This window comes from Bombina bombina, chromosome 3 (genome assembly GCF_027579735.1).
Source record: "Bombina bombina isolate aBomBom1 chromosome 3, aBomBom1.pri, whole genome shotgun sequence".
NCBI lineage: Eukaryota > Metazoa > Chordata > Amphibia > Anura > Bombinatoridae > Bombina > Bombina bombina.
The window spans coordinates 387,969,239-387,996,967 of record NC_069501.1 but is presented as its reverse complement, the minus strand read 5'-3'; the positions used below and the strand labels follow the sequence as shown (position 1 = coordinate 387,996,967).

The 27,729-nt window shown below is 37.9% G+C and overlaps 1 protein-coding gene across 1 annotated transcript; it reads left to right on the top strand.

Moving 5' to 3' along the window:
• Positions 1–10,686: 10,686 nt before the first annotated feature.
• Positions 10,687–13,210, top strand: LOC128653327 (bombinin-like peptides 1). Its single transcript, XM_053706547.1, has 2 exons — positions 10,687–10,745; positions 12,833–13,210. The coding sequence occupies exons 1-2, from the start codon at positions 10,687–10,689 to the stop codon at positions 13,185–13,187; spliced, it is 414 nt and encodes a 137-aa protein (XP_053562522.1). The 3' UTR covers positions 13,188–13,210.
• The last annotated feature ends 14,519 nt before the right edge of the window (positions 13,211–27,729 follow it).

Here is a 27,729-nt window from a genome sequence, read left to right as displayed (position 1 = left end):
CTTAGGTGTGAGGGATTTACACCTTATATATCTGTGTCTAATTAGTAATATATATTCAAATTATCCTGAACAAATTTTCTAATAATATTGTAAATTAATATTTGTGTTAAATGATTCCAGCAAAGTCATTCACTTTATAAAAGCAAATAATAGCATCACCTTAATTAAAGCCAAACATTACAAATTCAGATTTTTTATAAAAAACATGATGTATCAAATGACTATGATTTGTTTCATATAATTGTATTGCAAAGAGTGTATGGTTAATTAGCTTTTTTGTCCATATGTGTTTTAGTATGTGTTTTTAACTATTTGTGTGTGTTACAGATAAATGGATAGATGATAGATAGACAGATAGATAGAATAAATAGATGATAGATTAGATGGATGATCGTTTTATTAATTAACTTTAGTAGAACACATTTATTTACATTAAAATCTGACATATAAAGAATAAAATATTGATTCATAAGTGTTATAAAAAGAGTTTATTGAACATGATTTGTGTTATTAAAGGGACATGAAACCCACTTTCATTCTTGGTTTAGAAAGAGCGTGCCATTTTAAACAACTTGATTAATTTGCTGAAGCAAAAGTGCTTCAGCAAAGTGTGAAATACAAAAATATATATAAAATTAGTATATATGTTAATCGATCAATTTAAGAAACGAAAAATGTATATAAGTGTGTAAAGATAAGATTCTTAAATCTTACAAAGAAGGTTCACAAATGGTGATAACTTAACTAACAATGTGTGATTGTGTATTAATTACCTTCAAACTCCCATGTGATTTAGAGTAAAAAATGTTTTAATAAACAGAATTGGTACAAAATTGTTAAAAACTGATGCAAACAAGTGATTCCAGACAATACCGAAATTTGAATATCTCACTATTGAAATTAATTATACCAGCATGCTATACGTTTCAGACATAGGGCTCCAAATGTGTAAATGTACTAATACCAACTTGCACTAAGTATAAGGGTAAGGGTTAGGGTACAATTATCTCCCTGCATTAAAATACAATGTATTCCTGCATGAAAATAATATATAAGAGATTATATGGGGCATCTCCCAAAAATTGCATATACCACCTTTTAAAATTAAAAAGTAAAAAGAATGTCGACTCTTTTGAAAAAATATAAAAATATATGTTTAAAATTCAATATTATAGTAGAGCTCAAATTTCCGGTCTTAAAATGTCTATATAAGTTACCGTATTGGATATTTCAGTTTACTTTAGCAAATATATCAGCGTATTCATTTGTGCTTTAGTTCACAGTGCATATCAGTGTGCCGTTAATTGCTTCAACTCACAGTTCTTTGGTGTGATATTTATCAGTAACTTTCTGCTAGATTATGAGTTCTGCGTTAGCTTTAAAAAGCAGCGTTGAGAGGTCCCAACGCTGCTTTTTACCTAACGCTGGTATTACAAGTTTTGCAGGTAGAGGCTCACCGCTCACTTTTCTTCCGCGACTCGAGGCTACCGCAAATCCTCTTACGTCAATTGCGTATCCTATTTTTTTAATGGGATTTGGCTAATGCTGGTATTACGAGTCTTGGAGAAAGTGAGCGGTAGAGCCTCTACCTCCAAGACTCCAACCGCATTTAAAAGTCAGTAGTTAAGAGTTTTATGGGCTAACGCCGGAACATAAAGCTCTTAACTACAGTGCTACAAAGTACACTAACACCCATAAACTACATATTAACCCCTAAACTGAGGCCCCCCCACATCGCAAACACTATATTAAAATTATTTAACCCCTAATCTGCCGACCGGACACCGCAACCACCTACATTATACTTATGAACCCCTAATCTGCTGTCCCTAACATCGCCGACACCTACATTATATTTCTTAACCCCAAATCTGCCCCCCCAACGTTGCTGCCACCTACCTACAATTATTAACCCCTAATCTTCTGACCGGACATCGCCGCCACTTTAATAAATGTATTAACCCCTAAACCGCCACCCTCCCGCCTCACAAACACTATATTAAATTTTATTAACCCCTAATCTGCCTCCCCAACATAGCCGCCACCTACCTACGATTATTAACCCCTAATCTCCAGCACCCAACGTCGCTGCTACTATAATAAAGTTATTAACCCCTAAACCTAAGTCTAACCCTAACACCCCCTAAGTTAAATATAATTTAAATAAATCTAAATAAAATTACTATAATTAAATAAATTAATCCTATTTAAAACTAAATACTTACCTGTAAAATAAACCCTAATATAGCTACAATATAACTAATAGTTACATTGTAGCTATTTTAGGATTTATATTTATTTTACAGCCAACTTTGTATTTATTTTAACTATGTACAATAGCTATTAAATAGTTAATAACTATTTAATAGCTACCTAGTTAAAATAATTACAAAATTACCTGTAAAATAAATCCTAACCTAAGTTACAAATACACTTAACACTACACTATCAAGAAATTAATTAAATAAATTAAATACAATTATCTAAAATAAAATACAATTAAATAAACTAAACTATATTACAAACAAAAACACTAAATTACAAAAAATAAAAAAAAATTACAAGAATTTTAGTCTAATTACACCTAATCTAAGACCCCTAATGAAATAAAAAAGCCCCCCAAAATAATAAAATTCCCTATACTACACTAAATTACAAAGTAATCAGCTCTTTTACCAGCCCTTAAAAGGGCTTTTTGAGGGGCATTGCCCCAAAGTAATCAGCTCTTTTAACTGTAAAAAAAGACAATACCCCCCCCAACATTACAACCCACCACCCACACACCCCTACTCTAAAACCCACCCGATCCCCCCTTAAAAAAACCTAACACTACCCCATTGTGTTCACCCAGCCGGGCACCGATGGGCCAGAAGAGGACATCCGGACCGGCAGAAGTCTTCATCCGATCGGGGCAGAAGAGGTCCTCCATCCAGCAGAAGTCTTCATCCAAGCGGCATCTTCTATCTTCAATCAATCGGAGCGGAGCGGGTCCATCTTCTATACAGCCAACGCGGAGCCATCCTCTTCTTCCGATGTCCTAACGAAGAATGACGGTACCTTTAAATGAAGTCATCCAAGATGGCGTCCCTCGAATTCCGATTGGCTGATAGGATTCTATCAGCCAATCGGAATTAAGGTAGGAAAAATCTGATTGGTTGATGACGTTTAAAGGAACCGTCATTCTTCGTTAGGACATCGGAAGAAGAGGATGGCTCCGCGTCGGCTGTATAGAAGATGGACCCGCTCCGCTCCGATTGATTGAAGATAGAAGATGCCGCTTGGATGAAGACTTCTGCTGGATGGAGGACCTCTTCTGCCCCGATTGGATGAAGACTTCTGCCGGTCCGGATGTCCTCTTCTGGCCCATCGATGCCCGGCTGGGTGAACACGGCTCAAGGTAGGGTGATCTTCAATGAAGTAGTGTTAGGTTTTTTTAAGGGGGGATCGGGTGGGTTTTAGAGTAGGGGTGTGTGGGTGGTGGGTTGTAATGTTGGGGGGTATTGTATTTTTTTTTTTACAGGTAAAAGAGCTCATTATTTTGGGGCAATGCCCCACAAAAAGCCCTTTTAAGGGCTGGTAAAAGAGCTGATTACTTTGTAATTTAGTGTAGGATAGGGAATTTTATTATTTTAGGTTTTTTTTTATTTTATTAGGGGCTTAGATTAGGTGTAATTAGATTCTTGTAATATTTTTTATTTTTTGTAATATAGTTTAGTTTATTTAATTGTATTTTATTTTAGATAATTGTATTTAATTTATTTAATTAATGTATTGATAGTGTAGTGTTAGGTATATTTGTAACTTAGGTTAGGATTTATTTTACAGGTAATTTTGTAATTATTTTAACTAGGTAGCTATTAAATAGTTATTAACTATTTAATAGCTATTGTACCTAGTTAAAAATAAATACAAAGTTGCCTGTAAAATAAATATAAATCCGAAAATAGCTACAATGTAACTATTAGTTATATTGTAGCTATATTAGGGTTTATTTTACAGGTAAGTATTTCCTTTTAAATAGGATTAATTTATTTAACTATAGTAATTTTATTTAGATTTATTTAAATTATATTTAATTTAGGGGTTGTTAGGGTTAGGGTTAGATTTAGGTTTAGGGGTTAATAACTTTATTATAGTAGCAGCGACGTTGGGTGCGGGAGATTAGGGGTTAATAATTGTAGGTAGGTGGTGGCGACATTGGGGGGGGCAGATTAGGGGTTAATAAAATTTAATATAGTGTTTGCAAGGTGGGAGTGCGGCAGTTTAGGGGTTAATACATTTATTATAGTGGCGGCGATGTCCGGTCAGCAGATTAGGGGTTGGGTTGTCAATTTAAATTAGCTTTTCACCAGATTGTTCTCTTACAAAATTATTCTATCTTGCCCTCAGATTTTTAATAAGTATATCCTTATACAGATGGCCCTCGGATTACACCGGTTCAATTTGCGCCGTTTCAGAATAACAACCTTTTTTTTCAGTCATTTGGAAAGCAATGCACCAATTAAAATAGCCAGTAGGTGGAGCTGTCCGCTTGTTTTGCAGCAAAGTTATGCAACTTAACAGCCTTAAATGGATCTGTGTACACAGATCAGACCAGATCTATCGAGCAAAATTTAGCAGCCACTTCCCTATTATCTTACTGTCCAGCAGCTTCAGATGAGGGTGCCTACCTGCCTATTAATCACTGCAGATTGAAATGCATAGAATAGGTGCAGAACCAATATTATCTAGCATGCTAACAATGCAGAGAACTGTTTGCAGAAAAATGCAAGTAAAAAATGTTTTTGTTCATTAAACTTAGTTTGATGATGATGCAGTCTGTTGTGTAATTATTTTATTAGGTGATGTTTAGCAAATGTTTTTCTTCATTAAACTTGGTTTGATGATAATACAATCTATATTATGAGGTTTATAATGCTTTTTAGCATTTACAGTCTTCATTTCAAAGCTTAAAAAATAATGTATTAGGTGTTATTTATGACAATTTTGAGAGGGGCCTGGAACCTAACTCCCTCACTTCCCATTGACTTACATTATAAACTGGGTTTCGATTTACAACAGTTTCGATTTACAACCATTCCTCCTGGAACCTAACCCCGGCGTAAACTGAGTGCTACCTGTATATATATGTTTTATATATATTTTTGTACATACTTACTTTTATCTATTCTTCACTCTTAAACATATAGTTTTGTTATAACTAATTTACCTTTTTAGTACATACTTTATCCTCTACATACCAATCACCTACTATAATCATGCTTTTACTAGTTTAGCATATACATTCAAGTTGTTAGGTGCACATGTGTTTAATTGAACTATCATTGTAGTTTTGCACCTATCTGCCCTGTTTGTAATTTAGCTGTCTTATTTTATTTTATATCCAATATATTTGCATATTATTGCATATCTTGCGTTTTTGTATATTTTGCATATTTTGCATATTTTATAAACCTCAAGTATGTGATATATTTATGATATTTTACTGTATCTCTAGTGTTTATAATGTTGCATGGTATTACTTTTTCTGCATGTATATACATATTTCTATGCATTTATTTTCTACAAAATTTGCATTGTATATTCCAGATTCCCTTTTGAGCTTTTTCAATTTTTTTGTATAACTTAAGCTATGTGTTAGTATAAGGGGTTAACTTAATGTTTGGTTGTTGTGATGGGCGTGTTTTATACTTTAGGTTTTAACCTATTAGAATGTAACCTCAGGTTTTTAAGTAATTCACAACTGTGACACCTAGGGCTATGATTACGACTGATTGCCGAAACATGTAAGCCATTGGTGTCACGCTCACACACCGTTTGTCCAGTTGCACCCTCCAGCCTATGTTTGGCTATTTTAACTTTTGTCAATAAATTTCATTTTAAACTATTTCTTGCTGGATCCTATCTTCGTCTTCGTTTTTGTCTAATAATGAAATACCATCTTAAGAGTCTATCTCAAAATACTACCCTAAGAAATTGTAACCAATAGAATTACACGGAACTTGACCAATAGGAACTAACACACAGGTATGTAAAGGTGAGTCATCACAGCTGACAAATACTCTTGAAAAAGCCCCATAAAAGGGTGAAACGCATTGAAGCACTGTCAGCACTTACCTGTGACCCATTCTGGAGACATTTACAGCATCTTGGAAGAGAGTCTGGCCAAACTCATGACAAGTTTTTTGCAAATCAGCATACACCTGAATTGCATCAGGAACACAGCGAAAAACAATTTTAATCTGGTATCCGTTTGAAGACTGCGTGCATTGCGCACTAAGTGCAGAGTTCAACACACCTGAGAACCAGACGCCACAAGAAGCCTTGTCAAAAATCTCTAAAAGCGAGATCAGTAAAGAGAAAAAGGCCTCCGGGGTTCGCAATCAAGGACAAGAATTTTTACAAGGACATTTGAGCTGAAGGTAACCCATATCATCTATTATTTATGGAAGGGTGAGTACCGTACTTTTGTATTGTTGTGGAAAGTCATAAAGAAACTAACGCCTAGATTACAAGTTTTGTCGGAAAAGACCTGCGGGGCTAACAAGGCTTTTTTTCCAGCGCTCACTTAAGACAACGCTGGTATTACAAGTTTTCTGAATGGCTGCGTTAGCCTCAGAAAAGTGATTGTTGAGCAAATTTAGCTCCACTTCTACCTGTAATACCAGCATTGCTTAAGTCAGGTGTGAGCTGGCTAAATGTGCTCGTGCACGATTTCCCCATAGGAAACAATAGGGTTCAGCTGGCTTGAAAAAAACCTAACACCTGCAAAAAACTAGCGTCCAGCTCCTAACGCAGCCCCATTGTTTCCTATGGGGAAAGAAAAGTTATGTCTGCACCTAACACCCTAACATGAACCCCGAGTCTAAACACCCCTAATCTTACACTTATTAACCCCTAATCTGCTGCCCCCGCTATCGCCGACACCTACATTAACCCCTAATCTGCAACTCCGGACACCGCCGCCACCTACATGATCCCTATGAACCCCTAATCTACTGCCCCCAACATCGATGACACCTACATTATATTAATTAACCCCTATTCTGCTGCCCCCAATGTCGCCGCCACCTACCTACACTTATTAACCCCTAATCTGCTGACCGGACATCGCCGCCACTATAATAAATGTATTAACCCCTAAACTGCCGCACTCCCGCCTCGCAAACACTGTATTAAATTTTATTAACCCCTAATCTGCCCCCCCAACATCACCGCCACCTACCTACAATTATTAACCCCTAATCCCCCGCACCCAACATCGCCACTACTATAATAAAGTTATTAACCCCTAAAGCTAAGTCTAACCCTAACCCTAACAACCCCTAAATTAAATATAATTTAAATAAATATAAATAAAATTACTCTAGTTAAATAAATTAATCCTATTTAAAACTAAATACTTACCTGTAAAATAAACCCTAATATAGCTACAATATAACTAATAGTTACATTGTAGCTATTTTAGGATTTATATTTATTTTACAGGCAACTTTGTATTTATTTTAACTATGTACAATAGCTATTACATTTTTAATAACTATTTAATAGCTACCTAGCTAAAATAATTACAAAATTACCTGTAAAATAAATCCTAACCTAAGTTACAAATACACCTAACACTACACTATCAATAAATTAATTTATTAAATTAAATACAATTATCTAAAATAAAATACAATTAAATAAACTAAACTATATTACAAAAAATAAAAAAATATTACAAGAAATTTAATCTAATTACACCTAATCTAAGACCCCTAATAAAATAAAAAAGCCCCCCAAAATAATAAAATTCCCTATCCTACACTAAATTACAAAGTAATCAGCTCTTTTACCAGCCCTTAAAAGGGCTTTTTGCGGGGCATTGCCCCAAAGTAATCAGCTCTTGTACCTGTAAAAAAAAATACAATACCCCCCCAACATTACAACCCACCACCCACACACCCCTACTCTAAAACCCACCCGATCCCCCCTTAAAAAAATCTAACACTACCCCATTGAAGATCACCCTACCTTGAGCCGTGTTTACCCAGCCGGGCACCGATGGGCCAGAAAAGGACATCCGGACCGGCAGAAGTCTTCATCCGATCGGGGCAGAAGAGAATGCGAGGTCAATTCTATTGGCTGATCCAATTAGCCAATCGGTTTGAACTTCAATCCGATTGGCTGATAGTATCAACCAATCAGATTTTTCCTACCTTAATTCTGATTGGCTGATAGAATCCTATCAGTCAATCAGAATTCGAGGGACGCCATCTTGGATGAGGTCATTTAAAGGAACCGTCATTCTTCATTAGGACATCGGAAGAAGAGGATGGCTCCGCGTCGGCTGTATAGAAGATGGACCCGCTCCGCTCCAATTGATTGAAGATAGAAGATGCCGCTTGGATGAAGACTTCTGCTGGATGGAGGACCTCTTCTGCCCCGATCGGATGAAGACTTCTGCTGGTCCAGATGTCCTCTTCTGGCACATCAGTGCCCGGCTTGGTGAACACGGCTCAAGGTAGGGTGATCTTCAATGGGGTAGTGTTAGGTTTTTTTAAGAGGGGATCGGGTGGGTTTTACAGTAGGGGTGTGTAGGTGGGGGGTTGTAATGTTGGGGGGTATTGTATTTTTTTTTTTACAGGTAAAAGAGCTGATTACTTTGGGGCAATGCCCCGCAAAAAGCCATTTAAAGGGCTGGTAAAAGAGCTGATTAATTTGTAATTTAGTGTAGGATAGGGAATTTTATTATTTTGGGGGGCTTTTTTATTTTATTAGGGGGCTTAGATTAGGTGTAATTAGATTAAAATTCTTGTAATATTTTTTTATTTTTTGTAATTTAGTGGGGGTTTTTGTAATATAGTTTAGTTTATTTAATTGTATTTAATTTATTTAATTAATTTATTGATAGTGTAGTGTTAGTTGTATTTGTAACTTAGGTTAGGATTTATTTTACAGGTAATTTTGTAATTATTTTAACTAGGTAGCTATTAAATAGTTATTAACTATTTAATAGCTATTGTACATAGTTAAAATAAATACAAAGTTGCCTGTAAAATAAATATAAATGCTAAAATAGCTACAATGTAACTATTAGTTATATTGTAGCTATATTAGGGTTTATTTTACAGGTAAGTATTTAGTTTTAAATAGGATTAATTTATTTAATTCTAGTAATTTTATTTAGATTTATTTAAATTATATTTAACTTAGAGGGGTGTTAGGGTTAGGGTTAGACTTAGGTTTAGGGGTTAATAACTTTATTATAGTAGCGGTGACGTTGGGTGCTGGAGATTAGGGGTTAATAATTGTAGGTAGGTGGCGGCGACGTTGGGGGGTCAGATTAGGGGTTAATAAAATTTAATATAGTGTTTGCGAGGCGGGAGTGCGGCGGTTTAGGAGTTAATATGTTTATTAAAGTATCTGTCTATCTATCTATCATCTATCCATTTATCTGTAACACACACACATAGTTAAAGACACATACTAAAACACATATGAACAAAAAAGCTAATTAATCATAGACTCTTTGCAATACAAATATATGAAACAAATCATAGTCATTTGATATATCATGTTTTTTAATAAAAATCTGAATTTGTAATGTTTGGCTTTAATTAAGGTGATGCTATTATTTGCTTTTATAAAGTGAATGACTTTGCTGGAATCATTTAACACAAATATTAATTTACAATATTATTATAAAATGTGTTCAGGATAATTTGAATATATATTACTAATTAGACACAGATACTGTATATAAGGTGTAAATCCCTCACACCTAAGAGATTATCACATCAAGATATCTGATAACCTATAACAATATCCTGAGATCCTGGTAAGCAAATGTTATATCTAATACTTATATATTTGTAACAACTTTATTTATACTTCTTATGAGAGTGACCTTTATTTTACATTTAGTATAGATTTGTAATACTGGTAACTCACTTTTTTATGGCACCAGAGTAAAGAAACAACACAATATTAATAACAATTAAATTAATCAGATGCTTATTTATAACATTACACTGAATACTAAACATTATAAGGCTTTGTGGTGTAATCATGAAAATAATTAGCAATAAGGGATATTAGTAATCTTGTAGTTGTACATGACAGAACAATATCTTTATCTATAAATTAATACTGACATGTTCTATGGAATTGCAATCCTTTAAGCTCAGTTTTATGTTAAAAAACAGTTTGAAAATCTCATAAACATTATTTTGTGCAACTGAATGATTAAAAATCTATTTCATTAAAGGGACATGAAACCCCTAATCTCATGTCAATGCATTTTTAAACATCTTTGCAATTTACTTCTAATATCAATTTAGCTTTATTTTATTGGTATCCTTTATTGAAGGAGTAGCAGTGCACTATTTGGAGCTAGTTGAACACATTGGTAAGCCAATGACAACAGCCATATTTGTGCAGCCACCAATCAGCAGCTAGCTCCAGCCCCTGAGCCTACTTAGGTATGCTTATCAACAATGGATACTAAGTGAACAAAGCAACAGCAGTAAAATGGAAAGCAGTTTAGTATTGCATATGCTCTATCTGAATCATGATATTTTAATTCTGACTTTAATGTAATTGTGTTTTAATGTTTCTTTAATGAGATTTAAATCAACACATTTGGTAAAAATGTGTTATGGTTCTAATTGTTCTTTTTTTTTTAACTTTTAACAGGTAAAGATGAATTTTAAGTACATAGTTGCAGTGTCCATTTTAATAGCATCTGCATATGCACGAAGGTAAAATAAATATACAAGGAAAGAACTATCAAAACTATTTATTTTAGATATGAATATTTTATTTCAGAGAACCTACTAAATATTCAAAAGAGATACTAAATTCTTAAAAATACAATGGTCATATTTACATATGTGGTAATGATTTTGTTACATAAAGCTTTCAAAAATGTGTCTAATGTAAAGTGCTATCTGCTTCCATTTTCCATCCAGTACATATACACATTACATTATATGAGAGCACAAAAATGTAGTAAGATGTTAAAAGGAAGTTAGAAGGAATAAACGTGGTTTGAACAAGGGCGTTAAATTGAAAGATAATTTTTATTTCCATATTTTACTTAAGAATAAAAAGAACATTTTCTAATATGTGAAGAACATTGGAAGTGAAACATTCAAAAGTACCTTCGGGTTTAGCGCAGTTGATTAAGGTGCATATCAGGTTTCGCTCATGTGCTAACTTTTTACTTTCAACTTGTAAAAGAAAGCTAACCCGCCCACATAAAAAATGTACTTCCAGCGGTGTGCACTTGAACAGGAGAGCTAAATACTGTGTGAGAGAGAGAAATACTCAGTTTTTATTAACTTAATCTAATTTGGTACAAATACAAATGCCTAAATACCCAATTTAACCCCTTAAAGGACTGGGCATTTCAGACAAAAACTTTCCCAAAAGACCAGAGCATTTTTGGCATTACTACATTTAAACAGAAATAGAGCATTTTTTTAATATTTACCTATAAAAACTATATCTTTTTTTTTAGTAGACAACCCAAATATTAATCTATGCCCATTTTGGTATATTTCATGCCACCATTTCAGCAACAAATGGGATCAAATAAAAAAAATTGTTACCTTTTTTACAATTTTAGGTTTCTCACTAAAATTATTTACAAACAGCTTGTGCAATCATGGCACAAATCGTTATAAATGCTTCTCTTGGATCCCCTTTGTTCAGAAATAGCAGACATATATGACTTTGGCATTGCTTTTGGTAATTAGAAGGCTGCTAAATTCTGCTGTGCACCACACTTGTATTATGCCCAGCAGTGAAGAGGTTAATTAGGTAGCTTGTAGGGTTAATTTTAGCTTTAGTGTACAGGTTACCCTCCCACCTGACACATCCCCCCCCTCCGATCCACCCCTAATCCCACCTATTGCCTCTCAAACAGCTCTCTTCCCTCTCCCACCCCACAATGGTCACCCCCATCTTAAGTACTGGCAGAAAGTCTGCCAGTACTAAAATAAAATGCTTTTTTATATATATTTTTTTTTTAAAATATCTTTTCTGCAGTGTAGAATCTCCCCCAACCTCCCTGATCCCCCCGAACAGTTCTCTAACCCTCCACCCTCTACCTATTAGACACCATCTTAGGTACTGGCAGCTGTCTGCCAGTACCCAGTTTGACCTCATTTTTAATTTATTTCACCCATTTTTTTCTGTAGTGTACCTGCCCCCCTTTATTACCATACCACCCTCCCCTTCCCAGATCTCTTTCCCTCAACGGATCCCACATAGGATACCCCTCATTGCCCCTCCTCCCTCCTTCCCCTTCACTGACGCAGCTTTTTTTCCCCCCTTGTCTGTAGCGTGGCGTAGCGGTCCCACCCGCTCTTGCCCTCCTCCTGCCCCATCCAATGGACCGCCCACCCACCTATTTCCTGAAACAATCTGCACCACCGCTGTCTGATACAGAGAGGGCCACAGAGTGGCCCTCTCCTCATTGGTAACTCTGCAACTTAATTTCAGCAGTGCCCAAAACACCCCATGTGATCTCGCTATTTTAAGTGACATTGCGGCAGAGAGAAGCCCAGGACTGCAGCGACGTAGAAGGTACGGCACTGGTTGTTAAAGGGTTAAAAAATGTAACTGCTTTTTTATAAGCAATTACTGATGTCTGTTATTTGCTCAGTGGTACTACAGACTAAGCAAAAGCCATCAGAGCACCAGGTGTGTCCATCTGTCCTAATTAGGTAGAACTGTGCTTTCAGAAAATAAAATATATTTTAAAAAACAATAAGTAGTTTAATCTTAAAATGTTAAAGTCATAACATTAGTTTACCAATCTGATTTATTTATTTATTTTTAGTGAAGAGAACGACATACAGTCTCTGAGTCAGAGGGATGTTTTAGAAGAAGAATCACTGAGGGAAATCAGAAGTATAGGAGGAGCCCTCCTAAGTGCTGGTAAATCAGCTTTAAAAGGCTTGGCTAAGGGATTGGCTGAGCATTTTGCGAATGGGAAGAGAACAGCTGAAGAACATGAAGTGATGAAAAGACTGGAAGCCGCAGTGCGTGATCTAGATTCCTTGGATCATCCAGAGGAAGCTTCTGAAAAGGAAACCAGAGGCTTCAATCAAGAGGAAAAAGAGAAACGCATTATAGGGCCAGTATTAGGTATGGTTGGTAGTGCACTTGGAGGTTTACTTAAAAAGATTGGATAATTAAAGCCAGAAAAACTTTGCTTTCAGAATATTTGTAAAATGAAGCCAATCAGATAACATATAATAAAGCATAAATAAAGCACAAAAAACTATTTAAACAAAATGCATGTTCTCTACTCTGCTTTTAAATAAAAAATCATATGAGCAAAACTTGTTTATCATTTCAAATTATCATTAGCATTTCTGCTTAATATTTATGTAGTAAAGTTTATCTAATGATTTTTCTACAAAAGCCAACATAAAATCTATGGAAATATTTGTAGATAATAATTATATAATATTTTCTACAGGATTGTGTTTCACCCCAACATGTCGACACCTGGAAAACTAGTTAATCAAACAATAAGAAGCATATGATATTTATTTACATGATTTTCATGCACCCTATTTTCTTATACACACTTGTTCCTCTAATCTTAATATAAAAACAATGTAACAAACATGACCAAAATGTTGATAATTAAGCAGCTATACTAAAAAACAGCAAAAAATGTAGGACAGGAAAATATATTAACATTTTCATTGATTTTCAACATTGTTTAATTAGTATTTATATCTTAAAAGCCCATTTATACCTATAATGAGTTGCATTTTTTTGTCGGTTTGCACAGCTTTTGTTCAATTTTAAATCTCTGGAGGAAATCTCTGCTGACTTTCTTCACTATAAGTTCATCTTGAACTCTTAATATTCTGCCCTTAAAGGGACACTGAACCCAAATGTTTTCTTTCGTGATTTAGATAGAGCATAACATTTTAAGCAACTTTCTAATTTACTCCTATTATAAAAAAATGTCTTTATTCTCTTGGTATGTTTATTTGAAATGCAAGAATGTAAGTTTAGATGCCTGCCCATTTTTGGTGAACAACCTGGGTTGTCCTTGCGGATTGGTTGATAAATTCATCCACCAATAAAAAAGTGCTGTCCAGAATCCTTAACCAAAAAACAGCTTAGATGCCTTCTTTTTCAAATAAAAATAGCAAGAGAACTAAGAAAAATTGATTATAGGAGAAAATTAGAAAGTTGCTTAAAATTGCATGCTCTATCTGAATCACAAAAGAAAAAAATTGGGTTCAGTGTCCCTTTAATCTTTATAAGCAACATTACTTCTCTACTCTTATCTCTACTCTTTCTTCAAACCAAAAACATCTGTTTTCCACTTTCAATACTCTTCTTCGCCCACCCCCACCTCCCACCACAACTTTTCTCTAAGTTCAAGATTTTGCCAGCTACTTTAACAACAAAATCAACTCCATCAGAAATAAAATCAGCTCTCAACATAATACCGGTCTCCCACCCCCTCAAAAGCTCACAATGTGTTATTGTTAAAATATCTCTCTCTCTCTATTTCTCTCTTTTTCGCCCTTTCTCTCTCTCTCTTTCTCTCTCTTTCTCTTTCTCTCTCTCTCTCTCTCTCTCTCTCTCTCTCTCTCTCTCTCTCTCTTTCTCTCTCTCCCATGCTCTCTCTGTCTCTTTTTTTCTCTCTCTCTTTCTCACTTTATTTCTTTCTCACTTTCTTTCTTTCTCTCTTTCTATCTCTCTTTTTCACTTTCTTCATTTCTCTCTCACTTTCTCTCTTCAAACACACAAACACACTTTGCTCTCTCTCACACACACTCCTCTCATACACAAACACACTTATTTCCCTCACACACAGTCCTCTCACACACAAACACACTTATTTCTCCCACACACACACTACTACTACTACTACTATTACTACTCTACTTACTGTTAGGTAATATCGGGCAGACTTGCTGGGCCTATGGCTCTTATCTGCCATCAATATCTATGTTTCTATGTTTCTTTGATACTACAGTACTTTATACTGGCAATGGTGCATTGCAGATTCTCCACTCTTACGCAAGCCTCTATGATTTCCTCTCATAGCCTACTTCTAATGATGTTGACCAAATCATACCTCACCAATTACGTGGCTCTCGGCACATACACCTACAGTTGCAAGAAAAAGTATGTGAACCCTTTGGAATGATATGGATTTCTGCACAAATTGGTCATAAAATGTGATCTGATCATCATCTAATTCACAACAATAGATAATCACAGTCTGCTTAAACTAATAACACACAAAGAATGAAATGTTGCCATGTTTTTATTGAACACACCATGTAAACATTCACAGTGCAGCTGGAAAAAGTATGTGAACCATTGGATTTAATAACTGGTTGAACCTCCTTTGGCAGCAATAACTTCAACCAAACATTTCCTGTAGTTGCAGATCAGACGTGCACAATAATCAGGAGTAATTCTTGACCATTCCTCTTTACAGAACTGTTTCAGTTCAGCAATATTCTTGGGATGTCTGGTGTGAATCGCTTTCTTGAGGTCATGCCACAGCATCTCAATTGGGTTGAGGTCAGGACTCTGATTGGGCCACTTCAGAAGGCGTATTTTCTTCTGTTTAAGCCATTCTGTTATTGATTTACTTCTATGCTTTGGGTCATTGTCCTGTTGCAACACCCATCTTCTGTTGAGCTTCAGCTGGTAGACAGATGGCCTTAAGTTCTCCTGCAAAATGTCTTGATAAACTTGGGAATTCATTTTTCCTTCAATGATAGTAATCCGTCCAGGCCCTGACGCAGCAAAGCAGCCCCAAACCATGATGCCCCCACCACCATACTTCACAGTTGGGATGAGGTTTTGATGTTGGTGTGCTGTGCCTCTTTTTCACCACACATAGTGTTGTGTGTTTCTTCCAAACAACTAAACTTTGGTTTCATCTGTCCACAGAATATTTTGCCAGTACTGCTGTGGAACATCCAGGTGCTCTTTTGCAAACTGTAAACGTGCAGCAATGTTTTGTTTCGACAGCAGTGGCTTCCTCTGTGGTATCCTCCCATGAAATCCATTCTTGTTTAGTGTTTTACGTATTGTAGATTCGCTAACAGGGATGTTAGCATTTGCCAGTGACTTTTGTAAGTCTTTAGCTGACACCCTAGGATTCTTCTTCACCTCATTGAGCAGTCTGCGCTGTGCTCTTGCAGTCATCTTTACAGGACGGCCACTTCTAGGGAGAGTAGCAGCAGTGCTGAACTTTCTCCATTTATAGACAATTTGTCTTACCATGGACTGATGAACAGCAAGGCTTTTGGAGATACTTTTATAACCCTTTCCAGCTTTATGCAAGTCAAAAATTCTTAATCGTAGGTCTTCTGAGAGCTCTTTTGTGCGAGGCATCATTCACATCAGGCAATGCTTCTTGTGAAAAGCAAACCCAGAACTGGTGTGTGTTTTTTATAGGGCAGGGCAGCTGTAACCAACACCTCCAATCTCATCTCATTGATTGGACTCCAGTTGGCTGACATCTCACTCCAATTAGCTCTTGGAGATGTCATTAGGCTAGGGGTTCACATACTTTTTCCACCTGCACTGTGAATGTTTACATGGTGTGTTCAATAAAAACATGGCAACATTTCATTCTTTGTGTGTTATTAGTTTAAGCAGACTGTGATTGTCTATTGTTGTGACTTAGATGATGATCAGATCACATTTTATGACCAATTTGTGCAGAAATCCATATCATTCCAAGGGGTTCACATACTTTTTCTTGCAACTGTATATCAGAGCCTATGGCCTCTATTTATCAAGCCTTCAACAGCAAATATGCTGGAATTCCGCAGCGTATTTGTGGCGAGCCTGATTCGCCGTAGTTATCAAACCCTACAGACCGGCAAAAGTAGAATTTAGTGACGTAACATATGATCCGGCGGACTCAGTCCGACACAGATCGATGGTTATTTCACTCCAGATGTTCCGAATGCAAGTTCAGCACAATCTGACTACTTTTGGAAGTTATCAAAGAAATAGCAGGTACGCTCGCTACTTTTCCAGCCCAGCGTACCTGGTTTTCAATCCGCCACCCTGGATGTGGCGGATGCCATAGGAATCAATGGGAGTTTGACAGCAGTGAAAGTTCATGTTCGCTGCTGCCCGATATTCCATTGATTCCTATAGGAACATCTACACCTAACACCCTAACATGTACCCCGAGTCTAAACACCCCTAATCTGCCCCCACACACCGCCACCACCTACATTATACTTATTAACCACTAAACCGCTGCTCCCGGACCCCGCCGCAACTCAATAAACTTATTAACCCCTAAACCGCCGCTCCCGGACCCCACCGCAACTCTAATAAATGTATTAACCACTAAGCCACCGCTCCCGGACCCCGCCGTCACCTACATTATACCTATTAACCCTTAATCTGCCGCCCCCTATACCACCGCCACCTACATAAAGTTATTAACCCCTATCCTGCCGATCCCGGACCCCGCCGCAACTAAATAAATTGATTAACTCCTAAACTGTAGCTCCCGGAGCCCACTGAAACCTACATTATATTTATTAACCCCTAATCTGCCCCCCTACACCGTCACCACTATAATAAACATATTAACCCCTAAACCTAAGTCTAACTCTAACACCCCCCCTAACTTAAATATAATTTAAATAACTCTAAATAAATATTACTATAATTAACTAAATTATTCCTATTTAAAACTAAATACTTACCTGTAAAATAAACCCTAAGATAGCTACAATATAATTAATAGTTACATTGTAGCTATCTTAAGGTTTATTTTTATTTTACAGGCAACTTTGTATTTATTTTAACTAGGTACAATAGTTATTAAATAGTTATTAATTATTTAATAAATTCCTAGTTAAAATAGACAAATTTACCTGTAAAATAAAACCTAACCTAAGTTAGAATTACACCTAACACTACACTATCATTAAACTAATTAAATAAATTAACTACAATTGAATAAAACTAATTACAATTAAATAAAATTAACTAAAGTACAAAAAACCCCCCACTAAATTACAGAAAATAAAAAAAATAATTACAATAATTTTAAACTAATTACACCTAATCTAATCCCCCTAATAAAATAAAAATGCTCCCCAAAATAATAAAAATCCTTACCCCATACTAAATTACAAATAGCCCTTAAAATGGCTTTTTGCTGCGCATTGCCCCAAAGTAATCAGCTCTTTTCCCTGTAAAAAGAAAATACAATACCCCCCCAACAATAAAACCCACCACCCACACGCCCAACCCTACTCTAAAACCAATCCCGCCTTAATAAAACCTAACACTAACCCCTTAAAGATCACCCTACCTTGAGCCGTCTTCACCCAGCCGGCCACAAGTGGACCTCCAGAGGGGAAGAAGTCTCCATCCGATCCGTGTAGAAGAGGACCTCCAGACGGGCAGAAGGCTTCATCCAGGCGGCATCTTCTATCTTCATCCATCTTCAAGCCAGCTGATGCAGAGAATCCTCTTCTTCCGACGACTCCCGACGAATGAAGGTTCCTTTAAATGACGTCATCCAAGATGGCATCCCTTGAATTCCGATTTGCTGATAGGATTCTATAAGCCAATCGGAATTAAGGTAGGAAAAATCCTATTAGCTGATGCAATCAGCCAATAGAATTGAGCTCACATTCTATTGGCTGTTGCAATCAGCCAATAGAATGCAAGCTCAATCCTATTGGCTGATTGGATCAGCCAATAGGATTTTTCCTACCTTAATTCCGATTGGCTGATAGAATCCTATCAGACAATCGGAATTCAAGGGACGCCATCTTGGATGATGTCATTTAAAGGAACCTTCATTCAGTGTTAGGATGTCGTTTGAAGAGGATGGCTCCGCGTCGGCTGGCTTGAAGATGGACCCACTCCGGATGGAAGAAGATAGAAGATGCCGCTTGGATGAAGACTTCTGCCGGTCTGGATGTCCTCTTCTGGCCGGATTGGATGAAGACTTCTGCCCCTCTGGAGGTCCACTTGTGCCCGGCTGGGTGAAGACAGCTCAAGGTAGGGAGATCTTCAGGGGGTAGTGTTAGGTTTTTTAAGGGGGGATTGGGTGGGTGTTAGAGTAGGGTTGGGTGTGTGGGTGGTGGTTTTTAATGTTGGGGGGGTATTGTATTATTTTTACAGGTGAAAGAGCTGATTACTTTGGGGAAATGCCCCGCAAAAGGCCCTTTGAAGGGCTTTTTGTAATTTGGTATAGGGTAGGGAATTTTATTATTTTGGGGGGCTTTTTTATTTTATTAGTGGGGTTAGATTAGGTGTAATTAGCTTAAAATTCTTGTAATTCTTTTTTTTTCTGTAATTTACTTTTTGTTTGTTTTTGTAATTTAGTTTATTGAATTTAATTGTAATTAATTGTAGTTAGTTTTGGTAATTAATTTAATTGTAGTGTAGTGTTAGGTGTAATTGTAACTTAGGTTAGGATTTATTTTACAGGTATATTTGTCTTTATTTTAACTAGGTAGTTATTAAATAGTTAATAACTATTTAATAACTATTGTACCTAGTTAAAATAAATAAAAAGTTGCCTGTAAAATAAATATAAACCCTAAGCTAGATACAATGTAACTATTAGTTATATTGTAGCTAGCTTAGGGTTTATTTTATAGGTATTTAGTTTTAAATAGGATAAATTTAGTTAGGGGGTGTTAGGGTTAGGTTTAGACTTAGGTTTAGGGGTTAATACCTTTAATATAGTAGCGGTGATGTTGAGGGTGGCAGATTAGGGGTTAAGAAATGTAGGTAGGTGTCGGCGATGTTAGGGACGGCAGATTAGGGGTTAATAAAATTTAACTAGTGTTTGCGAGGAGGGAGTGCGGCGGTTTAGGGGTTAATATATTTATTAAAGTGTTTCCGATGTGGGGGGCCTCAGTTTAGGGGTTAATAGGTAGTTTATGGGTGTTAGTGTACTTTTTAGCACTTTAGTTAACAGTTTTGTGTTCCGGCATTAGCCCATAAAACTCTTAACTACTGACTTTTAAATGCGGTAGGTGTCTGGACAGGAGAGGGTCTACCGCTCACTTCTTCTAAGACTCATAATACCGGCGTTAGGCAAATCCCATGGAAAAGATAGGATGCGCAATTGATGTAAGCTCGAGTCACGGAAGAAAGGTGAGCGGTACACCTGTACCTGCCAGACTCGTAATACCAGCGGGCATTAAAAAGCAGCGTTGGGACCCCTCACGCTGCTTTTTCAGGCTAAAGCAAGACTCGTAATCTTGTCGATTGTTAGTACATACTTTATCCTCTACATACTAATCACCTACTATAATCATGCTTTTACTGGTTTAGCATATACATTCAAGTTGTTAGGTGCACATGTGTTTAATTGAATTATCATTGTAGTTTTGCACCTATCTGCCCTGTTTGTAATTTAGCTGTCTTATTTTATTTTATATCCAATATTTTTGCATATTATTGCATATCTTTTTTGGCATATTTTGCATATTTTACGTTTTTGTATATTTTGCATATTTTATAAACCTCAAGTATGTAATATATTTATGATATTTTACTGTATCTCTAGTGTTTATAATTTTGCATGGTATTACTTTTTCTGCATGTATATACATATTTCTATGCATTTATTTTCTACCAAATTTGCATTGTATATTCCAGATTCCCTTTTGAGCTTTTTCAATTTTTTTGTATAACTTAAGCTATGTATTAGTATAAGGCGTTAACTTAATGTTTGGTTGTTGTGATGGGCGTGTTTTATACTTTAGGTTTTAACCTATTAGAATGTAACCTCAGGTTTTTAAGTAATTCACAATTGTGACACCTAGGGCTATGATTACGGCTGATTGCCGAAACATGTAAGCCCTTGGTGTCACGCTCACACCGTTTGTCCAGTTGCACCCTCCAGCCTATGTTTGGCTATTTTAACTTTGTCAATAAATTTTATTTTAAAGTATTTCTTGCTGGATCCTATCTTCATTTTTGTCTTCAATTGACACCAGTTGAGGATCCTGCCTTTTACTCTTAGCGATTTTGCAACCCCGGGTGAAGACTATCCTCACCCCACACGTCACTACTGACGTCACTGTTTGGAGCCCAGTGCCACGCACCAGTACCTGGAGGGAGGTTGCACCGGGAGGAAGTAGTGCATATGCTCGCCGAGTAAGCTCTTGGTCTGTTGGTCTACAGTCTCCCTACTGTCCTGCGGAAATCCTCTGATGGCGGATGAATAAGTCTCGGATATCCTAGTGTTGCAGTACCTCTGGGGTGAGTGGATATTTGGTTCTAAGTCCCGGGAACAATATCGTAAGCTGTCTTGCTTTATATATTCACCTGCAGTTTATAGGAGTTACCGCCAACCTTCTTTTTTGCTACTGTTATTGGGTATTACTGGTGATACCTGGTAGCTCCTATTTGTGAGTTGCATCTCTAATTGAGGAACTTTTGTGTGAATTATATCTGCGTTTTGTGTATATTCCATAAAATATTCAGAATTTAAACATGGAGGGCCCAGTGCAACAATTTTTCTCCCTTATGCCAGCAATAGCACACACTAATCCTGGAATGGACTGCGAGAAAATCTTTTCTGATGACAAAGGAACATTGTCATTAAGTACTTTGTTTGATTCGATGGAGACTTTATTATTTAAAGAAACAAAGGCACAGTGGGACATTTGGACATTCCAATCATATATAAAAGCCAAAATGATCCCAAGAGGATTAAGAATATACAAATTTCCCACCTTTGAGGTGGATGTTAATGATAAAGATTTTGTTAATGCATGGAATAATGTCCTGTCTGAGTGCTCACTGCAATTGATGTTATTATTAATACAGTATAGAACGCAACATTTAAATGATATCAAGGCAGAAAATGACAGCCTCCAAACAGAACTAAACACACGTAGTTCAGACCTTTATTTTCTCAAATTTGATAATATTTTGCAGGATTCTTTAGCCCGTGGTAAACAGGTAATTATGGAAAAAAAAAACATTTCAAATTTATAAGAGATAAAACCGATTATCTAAAAAACTCTGTTTATATCTGGAACAGAAAACAACGTTTTGATTATAGAAGTAGTTTACCACAGTCTAAAAATCGCAGAGGGAATCGCAGAAACTGAAATAGACAGTCTAAACAAGTTACTTTTTCGGATATTGATACTGATAGATCCTGTGATGAAAATGTATCTGGTATGGATAATAACACTGGCACAATTACTTATGCTAACACTGTGTCCAAACTACAATCAGGTATTCTGAAAAATACGCCAACCTCTGCTATTATGACCCCCATACCATCACAAACAGGGGCTAGACATAAAGAAAAAAATCAATTCTTCTAATATGAGCACTAAATATATTCCAACTGGTACATCTATTGAGCCTACTGGTATTTATACAGTAAATTCCAATATGCAAGGACAGTCAATACTAGATCAGGTTTTTCCCTTGAGTCAGCTACGCAGGGAGTGGGAGGGACACATACAACCAATCAAGTCAATCAAGACAGGTATCAACTGAGAGGCAATCGCACCCAGACGAAATACAAATAAATAATGTTATTAATCTATCATCAGTTAAACTAACTAAGGATCAAATAGATTTATTAGGCCTTAGATGAGGCTTTGCACCTACAGCTCAATTTAACCTGTTTCAAACGATGATAGATATCAATCGATTTATTCGGAACATCACTCTCAGAAAATACTACTCTGATTTACCATCATCACACGTGAAAGTTGTAAGTGATCCCACTGTTCCCATACTTGAGTTTCAGACGTTTGCAGAAGTCTATGATGTTATCTCACTTCAGAATTTGGCATCTGAAACTGAGACCATCTCGGGTCATGTGAATAGTAGAACCTCTTTCAAAAATAAATCTAGATTTTATCCCATTCATAGTAGGGGCCCTGTTGTTGAGACATTTCATTCTCGAGTCAAGACTGATCTTCAAATTTTGAAAGATAATTCAGATAAACTTATACATAATCTGCCCAAAAGACAACAACAGGCTCTTAGGTCCCTACAACAGAATGATAATTTAGTCATACGCCCGGCAGATAAATGGGGTACTATTGTAGTTGTGAATCAAGCTGATTATGTATCTGAAGCCTTACGACAATTAAATAGCCCACTAGATTATTCTACCTTGGATAGAAACCCTACAAGTGACTATAGGAGACTTTTGGTGGACATTTTGGACGATGGTTTTGAACATGGATTTCTTGATGAAAATACTGTGTCTTTTCTCAATGTTACTTGTCCCAAAATCCCTATTTCCACCTTTTTCCAAATGTCCACAAGTCTTTATTAAAGGTAAAGGGTTGCCCTATAGATAGCGGTGTTGACTTGCTATTAGAACGACTTTCCCAGTGGTTAGATGCTATCCTACAACCTCTGGTTAGTGCTCTCCCTTCATACACTAGAGATTCAAAACACATACTCAAACTCTTGGCAGATTTTTTTTTTTTTTTTTTTTGAAAATGTAGTTTTTATTGATTTTTGGTAACCAAAGAAAAGGAGAAAGATACAACAGCTGTACGAGACAATCGTACATCGAATGTAAATACACCAAGACAAGAAAAATAAGCAATACAATCATGACATTAATACCTACTCAAGAGTGATACCTAAGTCTCAATGAGAAATGAGGTAACATTGGGAAAGTAATGAATAAAGGGAATGGGTGAGGGGGGAGGGTCATGAGGGGGGCCAGTTCGGGTATACAGAGATAGGGCCAGGAGTTCTGCTAGAGTGTTTGGGGATATTCTTTCACCTAAGTATCAAAACTAGGGAGCCAGAGAGTGTCAAACCTGCTTTTCCAGTTGGACCAGATTAATTCAAAGAAGTCGGACCTACCAGAGGCATAGTAGATGTGTTTCTCCATGGAGTATATGTAGGCCATAGTAGATACAATATCCGACCAGGCTGGGGGAAGGGACCTCTTCCAGGATCTCGCTATATTGAGTTTAACTGCTGATAAGAGATAGATACTTAGAGAGCCATAGTGTTTAGGTAGTTTACATGTGCCTAAGTGGAAAAAGGCCGTCTCGGGGGTTCTAGGAATGTTGATACCTTAGCTAGTTAATATAGAAAAGCATTTGTTCCAGATGGGCTTGAGCCTAGGGCAGCTCCACCAAATGTGGATCATGTCACCTATATGTGAGCAATCCCTCCAACAAGTGGGGGAGGCCTCTGGGAAAATTTTTGAAAGTCGGGCTGGGACAAAATACCAATGCGTGAGAACCTTTATATAGGTTTCAAGAATGGTAATGCAATGGAGGGTTTTCTTTGTTAATAAGAGCGTGCGTTGCCACTCTGTGAGGGGTACTGTGAAGTCTAACCTCCTCTTCCATTTTTGTATATGTTGGGCTTTATCAGTTGGGGCAGCACCTTCCATAAGGGTGTAATGTAAGGATAATGGCTTGCCCAGCCGAAGCCCCTGTTGCCATCGGGCTTCCCATATAGTGAGTTGCCGGGGCAAAGCAGGTTTGAAACCCCATCTTGACAGAAGGCTAATGACCCTTGAATATTCAAACTTCATATACGGTGGGGTGGAAGGGGAGACATCAAGTTGGTCATAGGGGGTAAAGGTTACTTGAGGTGAAGTAGACCAAAGGTCCGCCACTCTCACAACCCCCAGCTTAGCCCAAGTGGTTGGGTGTGAGTCCGGTAGGCCTGACAGGAGGCCGGCCATGGATGTAATTGGTGATGGGTGGGGAGCTACCTTAGGGTTATGTCGCAGGCGGTCCCAGGTAGACAGGCACTCCCAAATAATTGGGTTTATGGCGCCTAGGTTCCTTCTGCAGTGGGGTGGCGTCCATATTAGGTCTCTCAAAGCGATATTATGTGGCAAGGAGGCTTGTTCGATTGTCTTCCATTTACAATCAGACTCCTTGACTCCCCATTGGGAGATGTGGGTGAGCATAGCGGCATCCGCATATCTGAAGATAGAGGGGGAGGCCACTCCTCCATGCATTCTGGGGTATTGTAGAATGTTGTGGGCTACTCTAGGAGGCCTACCTTGCCATATGTACTTGGTACAGGCACTTTGGAACTGGATAAGAAGGGTTCTGGGTACCCTGATTGGGAGGCAGCGTAAGGCGTATGTAAGCTTAGGAAGGTAGCTCATTTATAATGCCGCTATGCGGCCTAACCAGGAGACGCATTTAAAGTTCCACTTCGAAGGCAGGGACCGAAGCTCGGCTAATAAGGGTTTAAAGTTATCGTCTATAATTTGGGGGAGTGAGTTGGACAGTTTAACCCCGAGGTGAGAGATAAACTTCTTGTTACAGAAGCATTAGTTATTTTGTTGTGAAGAGCTTATTTCCCAGCAGCAATGCCTGAACCAGCCAAGCCAGCGCCTAAGAAGGGCTCCAAGAAAACCGTAACAAGTATCATTTCATAAAGAATTAACTTTTTTTCAGCTTTTAGAAACTATTTTCTAAATACAAGTTTGCTGGCCTCAGCTCTAATTAAGTTTAGTGATAAAACATTCCCATTGTCTAATCACCTCCGGAGTCAGACTGCTAATTGATAAGATGGACTGCATTGTTTTTTTATGTGTAACTTGTTATCTGAAGTACTGTAATCCTATTGTGGCCTGTCAAAAGACATTGTCTCTCTATCTAAATGTGTGATGGGGGATTGTATGCTTCCCCCCCTGGGAGTGCCCTGTGTGCATGTAACCTGAATAAAAAGCAGGCTGGGCATCCCAGTCCTGAGTTCTTGGTTGACCCTCAATCGCAGCGTTGACTCGTTTTTGTGGGCAGAAGGGTATCCTAGCTGTACTACAGCTAAGGGGGATTATTCTACATTTGTGAGACTCATATAGAATACTATGGAAAGCAGCTTCTCCCCTCTTCAGCAATAGGGATCCAGGCTACTAAGCGGTCCATCTCTCAGCGAGACTAAGGGTAACCGTAACACTTCCTCAGGAAATCCAGATGTGAATAACTCAGACTTTGAATGATTTAACTTATAGTACGACATGGCGCTAAACGATTCAAGAAGGGACAAGAGCCTCGGGATCTCTCTTAAGGGTCTTTAGAGAAACAGAGTGGTATCATCGGCAAATAGGGCCACTTTATGGACCGTACCATGTAGGGTAATTCCCGATATCTCCTTATCCGCTCTGATCGCCGCAGCCAAAGGTTCCATGGCCAATGCGAACAGGATTGGGGAGAGGAGGCAGCCCTGTCGGGTACCATTGGTGATAGAAAAGGGGGTGGGATCAAACCCCAAACCTCTTACTGAGGCTACTGGGGAAGAGTACAAGGCCTTCACTGCAAGTATGATTTGCGTAGGGAACTGGAAGTTCTCTAGGGCCCGCCAAAGGTATTCCAATCGGACGTGGTCGAAGGCTTTCTCAGCATCAAGAGAAAGTACCGCGAGTGGCCTATCTAGCCTCTTGGTTTCTAGGAGGATGTCAAGGAGCCTCCTGGTGTTATCCGGGTCCTCACTCCCTGGGATAAAGCCGACTTGGTCTGGATCAATAAGTGATGGGAGTAGCTTTGCTAACCGGTTTGCCAGAATTTTGGCGTATATTTTGACGTCAGTGTTGATAAGTGAAATGGGTCGATAATTAGCGCAAAGGGTTGGGTCTTTATTGGGTTTAGGGATAGTGACGATAGAGGCCTCCAAGAATTCCCTGTCGAATTTCCCTGTGGTCATTGCCCTATTAAAAAATCTGGTGAGTATAGGGACAAGCTCTCCTAGGTATGTTTTATAAAAAATAGCCGTAAAGCCATCTGGCCCAGGAGCTTTAAGAGACTTCAGTTTCTTAATGACCTGCTTGACCTCTTGGCTACTGATCGGGATGTCAATACACTCTATATGGGTTTTGTCAAGGGTGGGGAGTTTTAAGGATTGAAGGAATGAGCTTATGGCTTCCGAAGGGGCCTGTCCGGGTGTCGTCCCGTCGCCTATGTTATAGAGTTCAGAGTAGAACTTATTAAACTGTTGGCCAATTAGGGAGGGGAGTCTAAAAGATTGCGTGCCCTGCTTAATCTCGTGGATGCGGGAGGTGCCCGAACATTGCCTAATTTTATTGGCGAGTAAAGAGTCTGCTTTATTACCCTTGGAATACATGTCATGTTTCAAACGGAGGAGATTGGATTGTGTCCTATAAAATTCCAGCTGGCAGATATGCCGTCTAATATCCTCCACCTCGGTTTTGTGTGTCGCGGGGTCTAAGGCCCGACGTTGGGTTTCAAGGATCCGCAGTTTACAGTGAGCATGGGATAAGGAGAGGCCTGCTTGCCTCTTGAGGTGAGCCTGCTTACGGATAAAAAGGCCTCGAAGGGTGGCCTTAAACGCTCCCCAAATTGTGTTGTCACTAACATCTGGGGTGTCGTTTGTCTGGAGGGTGAAGCGAATCTCCTTCCTAATCTCCTCCCTGAAAGGGACATCCAAAAGGAGATGGTGCAGCAGCCTCCAAGGGGCCCTAGCCTTAGTAGTGTGGCTGGAATCTATATCCAGGGTGACAAGATCGTGATCCGACCACGGGCAGGAATGTATGCTCGCGGAGCGGATCAGATCCAGATCCGTGGGTTGGCAAAAGAAGTAGTCTAACCTAGAGAATGTAACGTGTGGGTGGGAGAAGTGGGTAAAGTCCTTGTCTAAGGAATGTAGGGACCTCCAGATGTCGAAATAAGCAAATTGGCACATGAGTTCCCTGAATCTAAGGCTGGTTGGGTCGTGACTGGAGGGGAGTTTCTTAGAAGGGCTAGTCTTCCT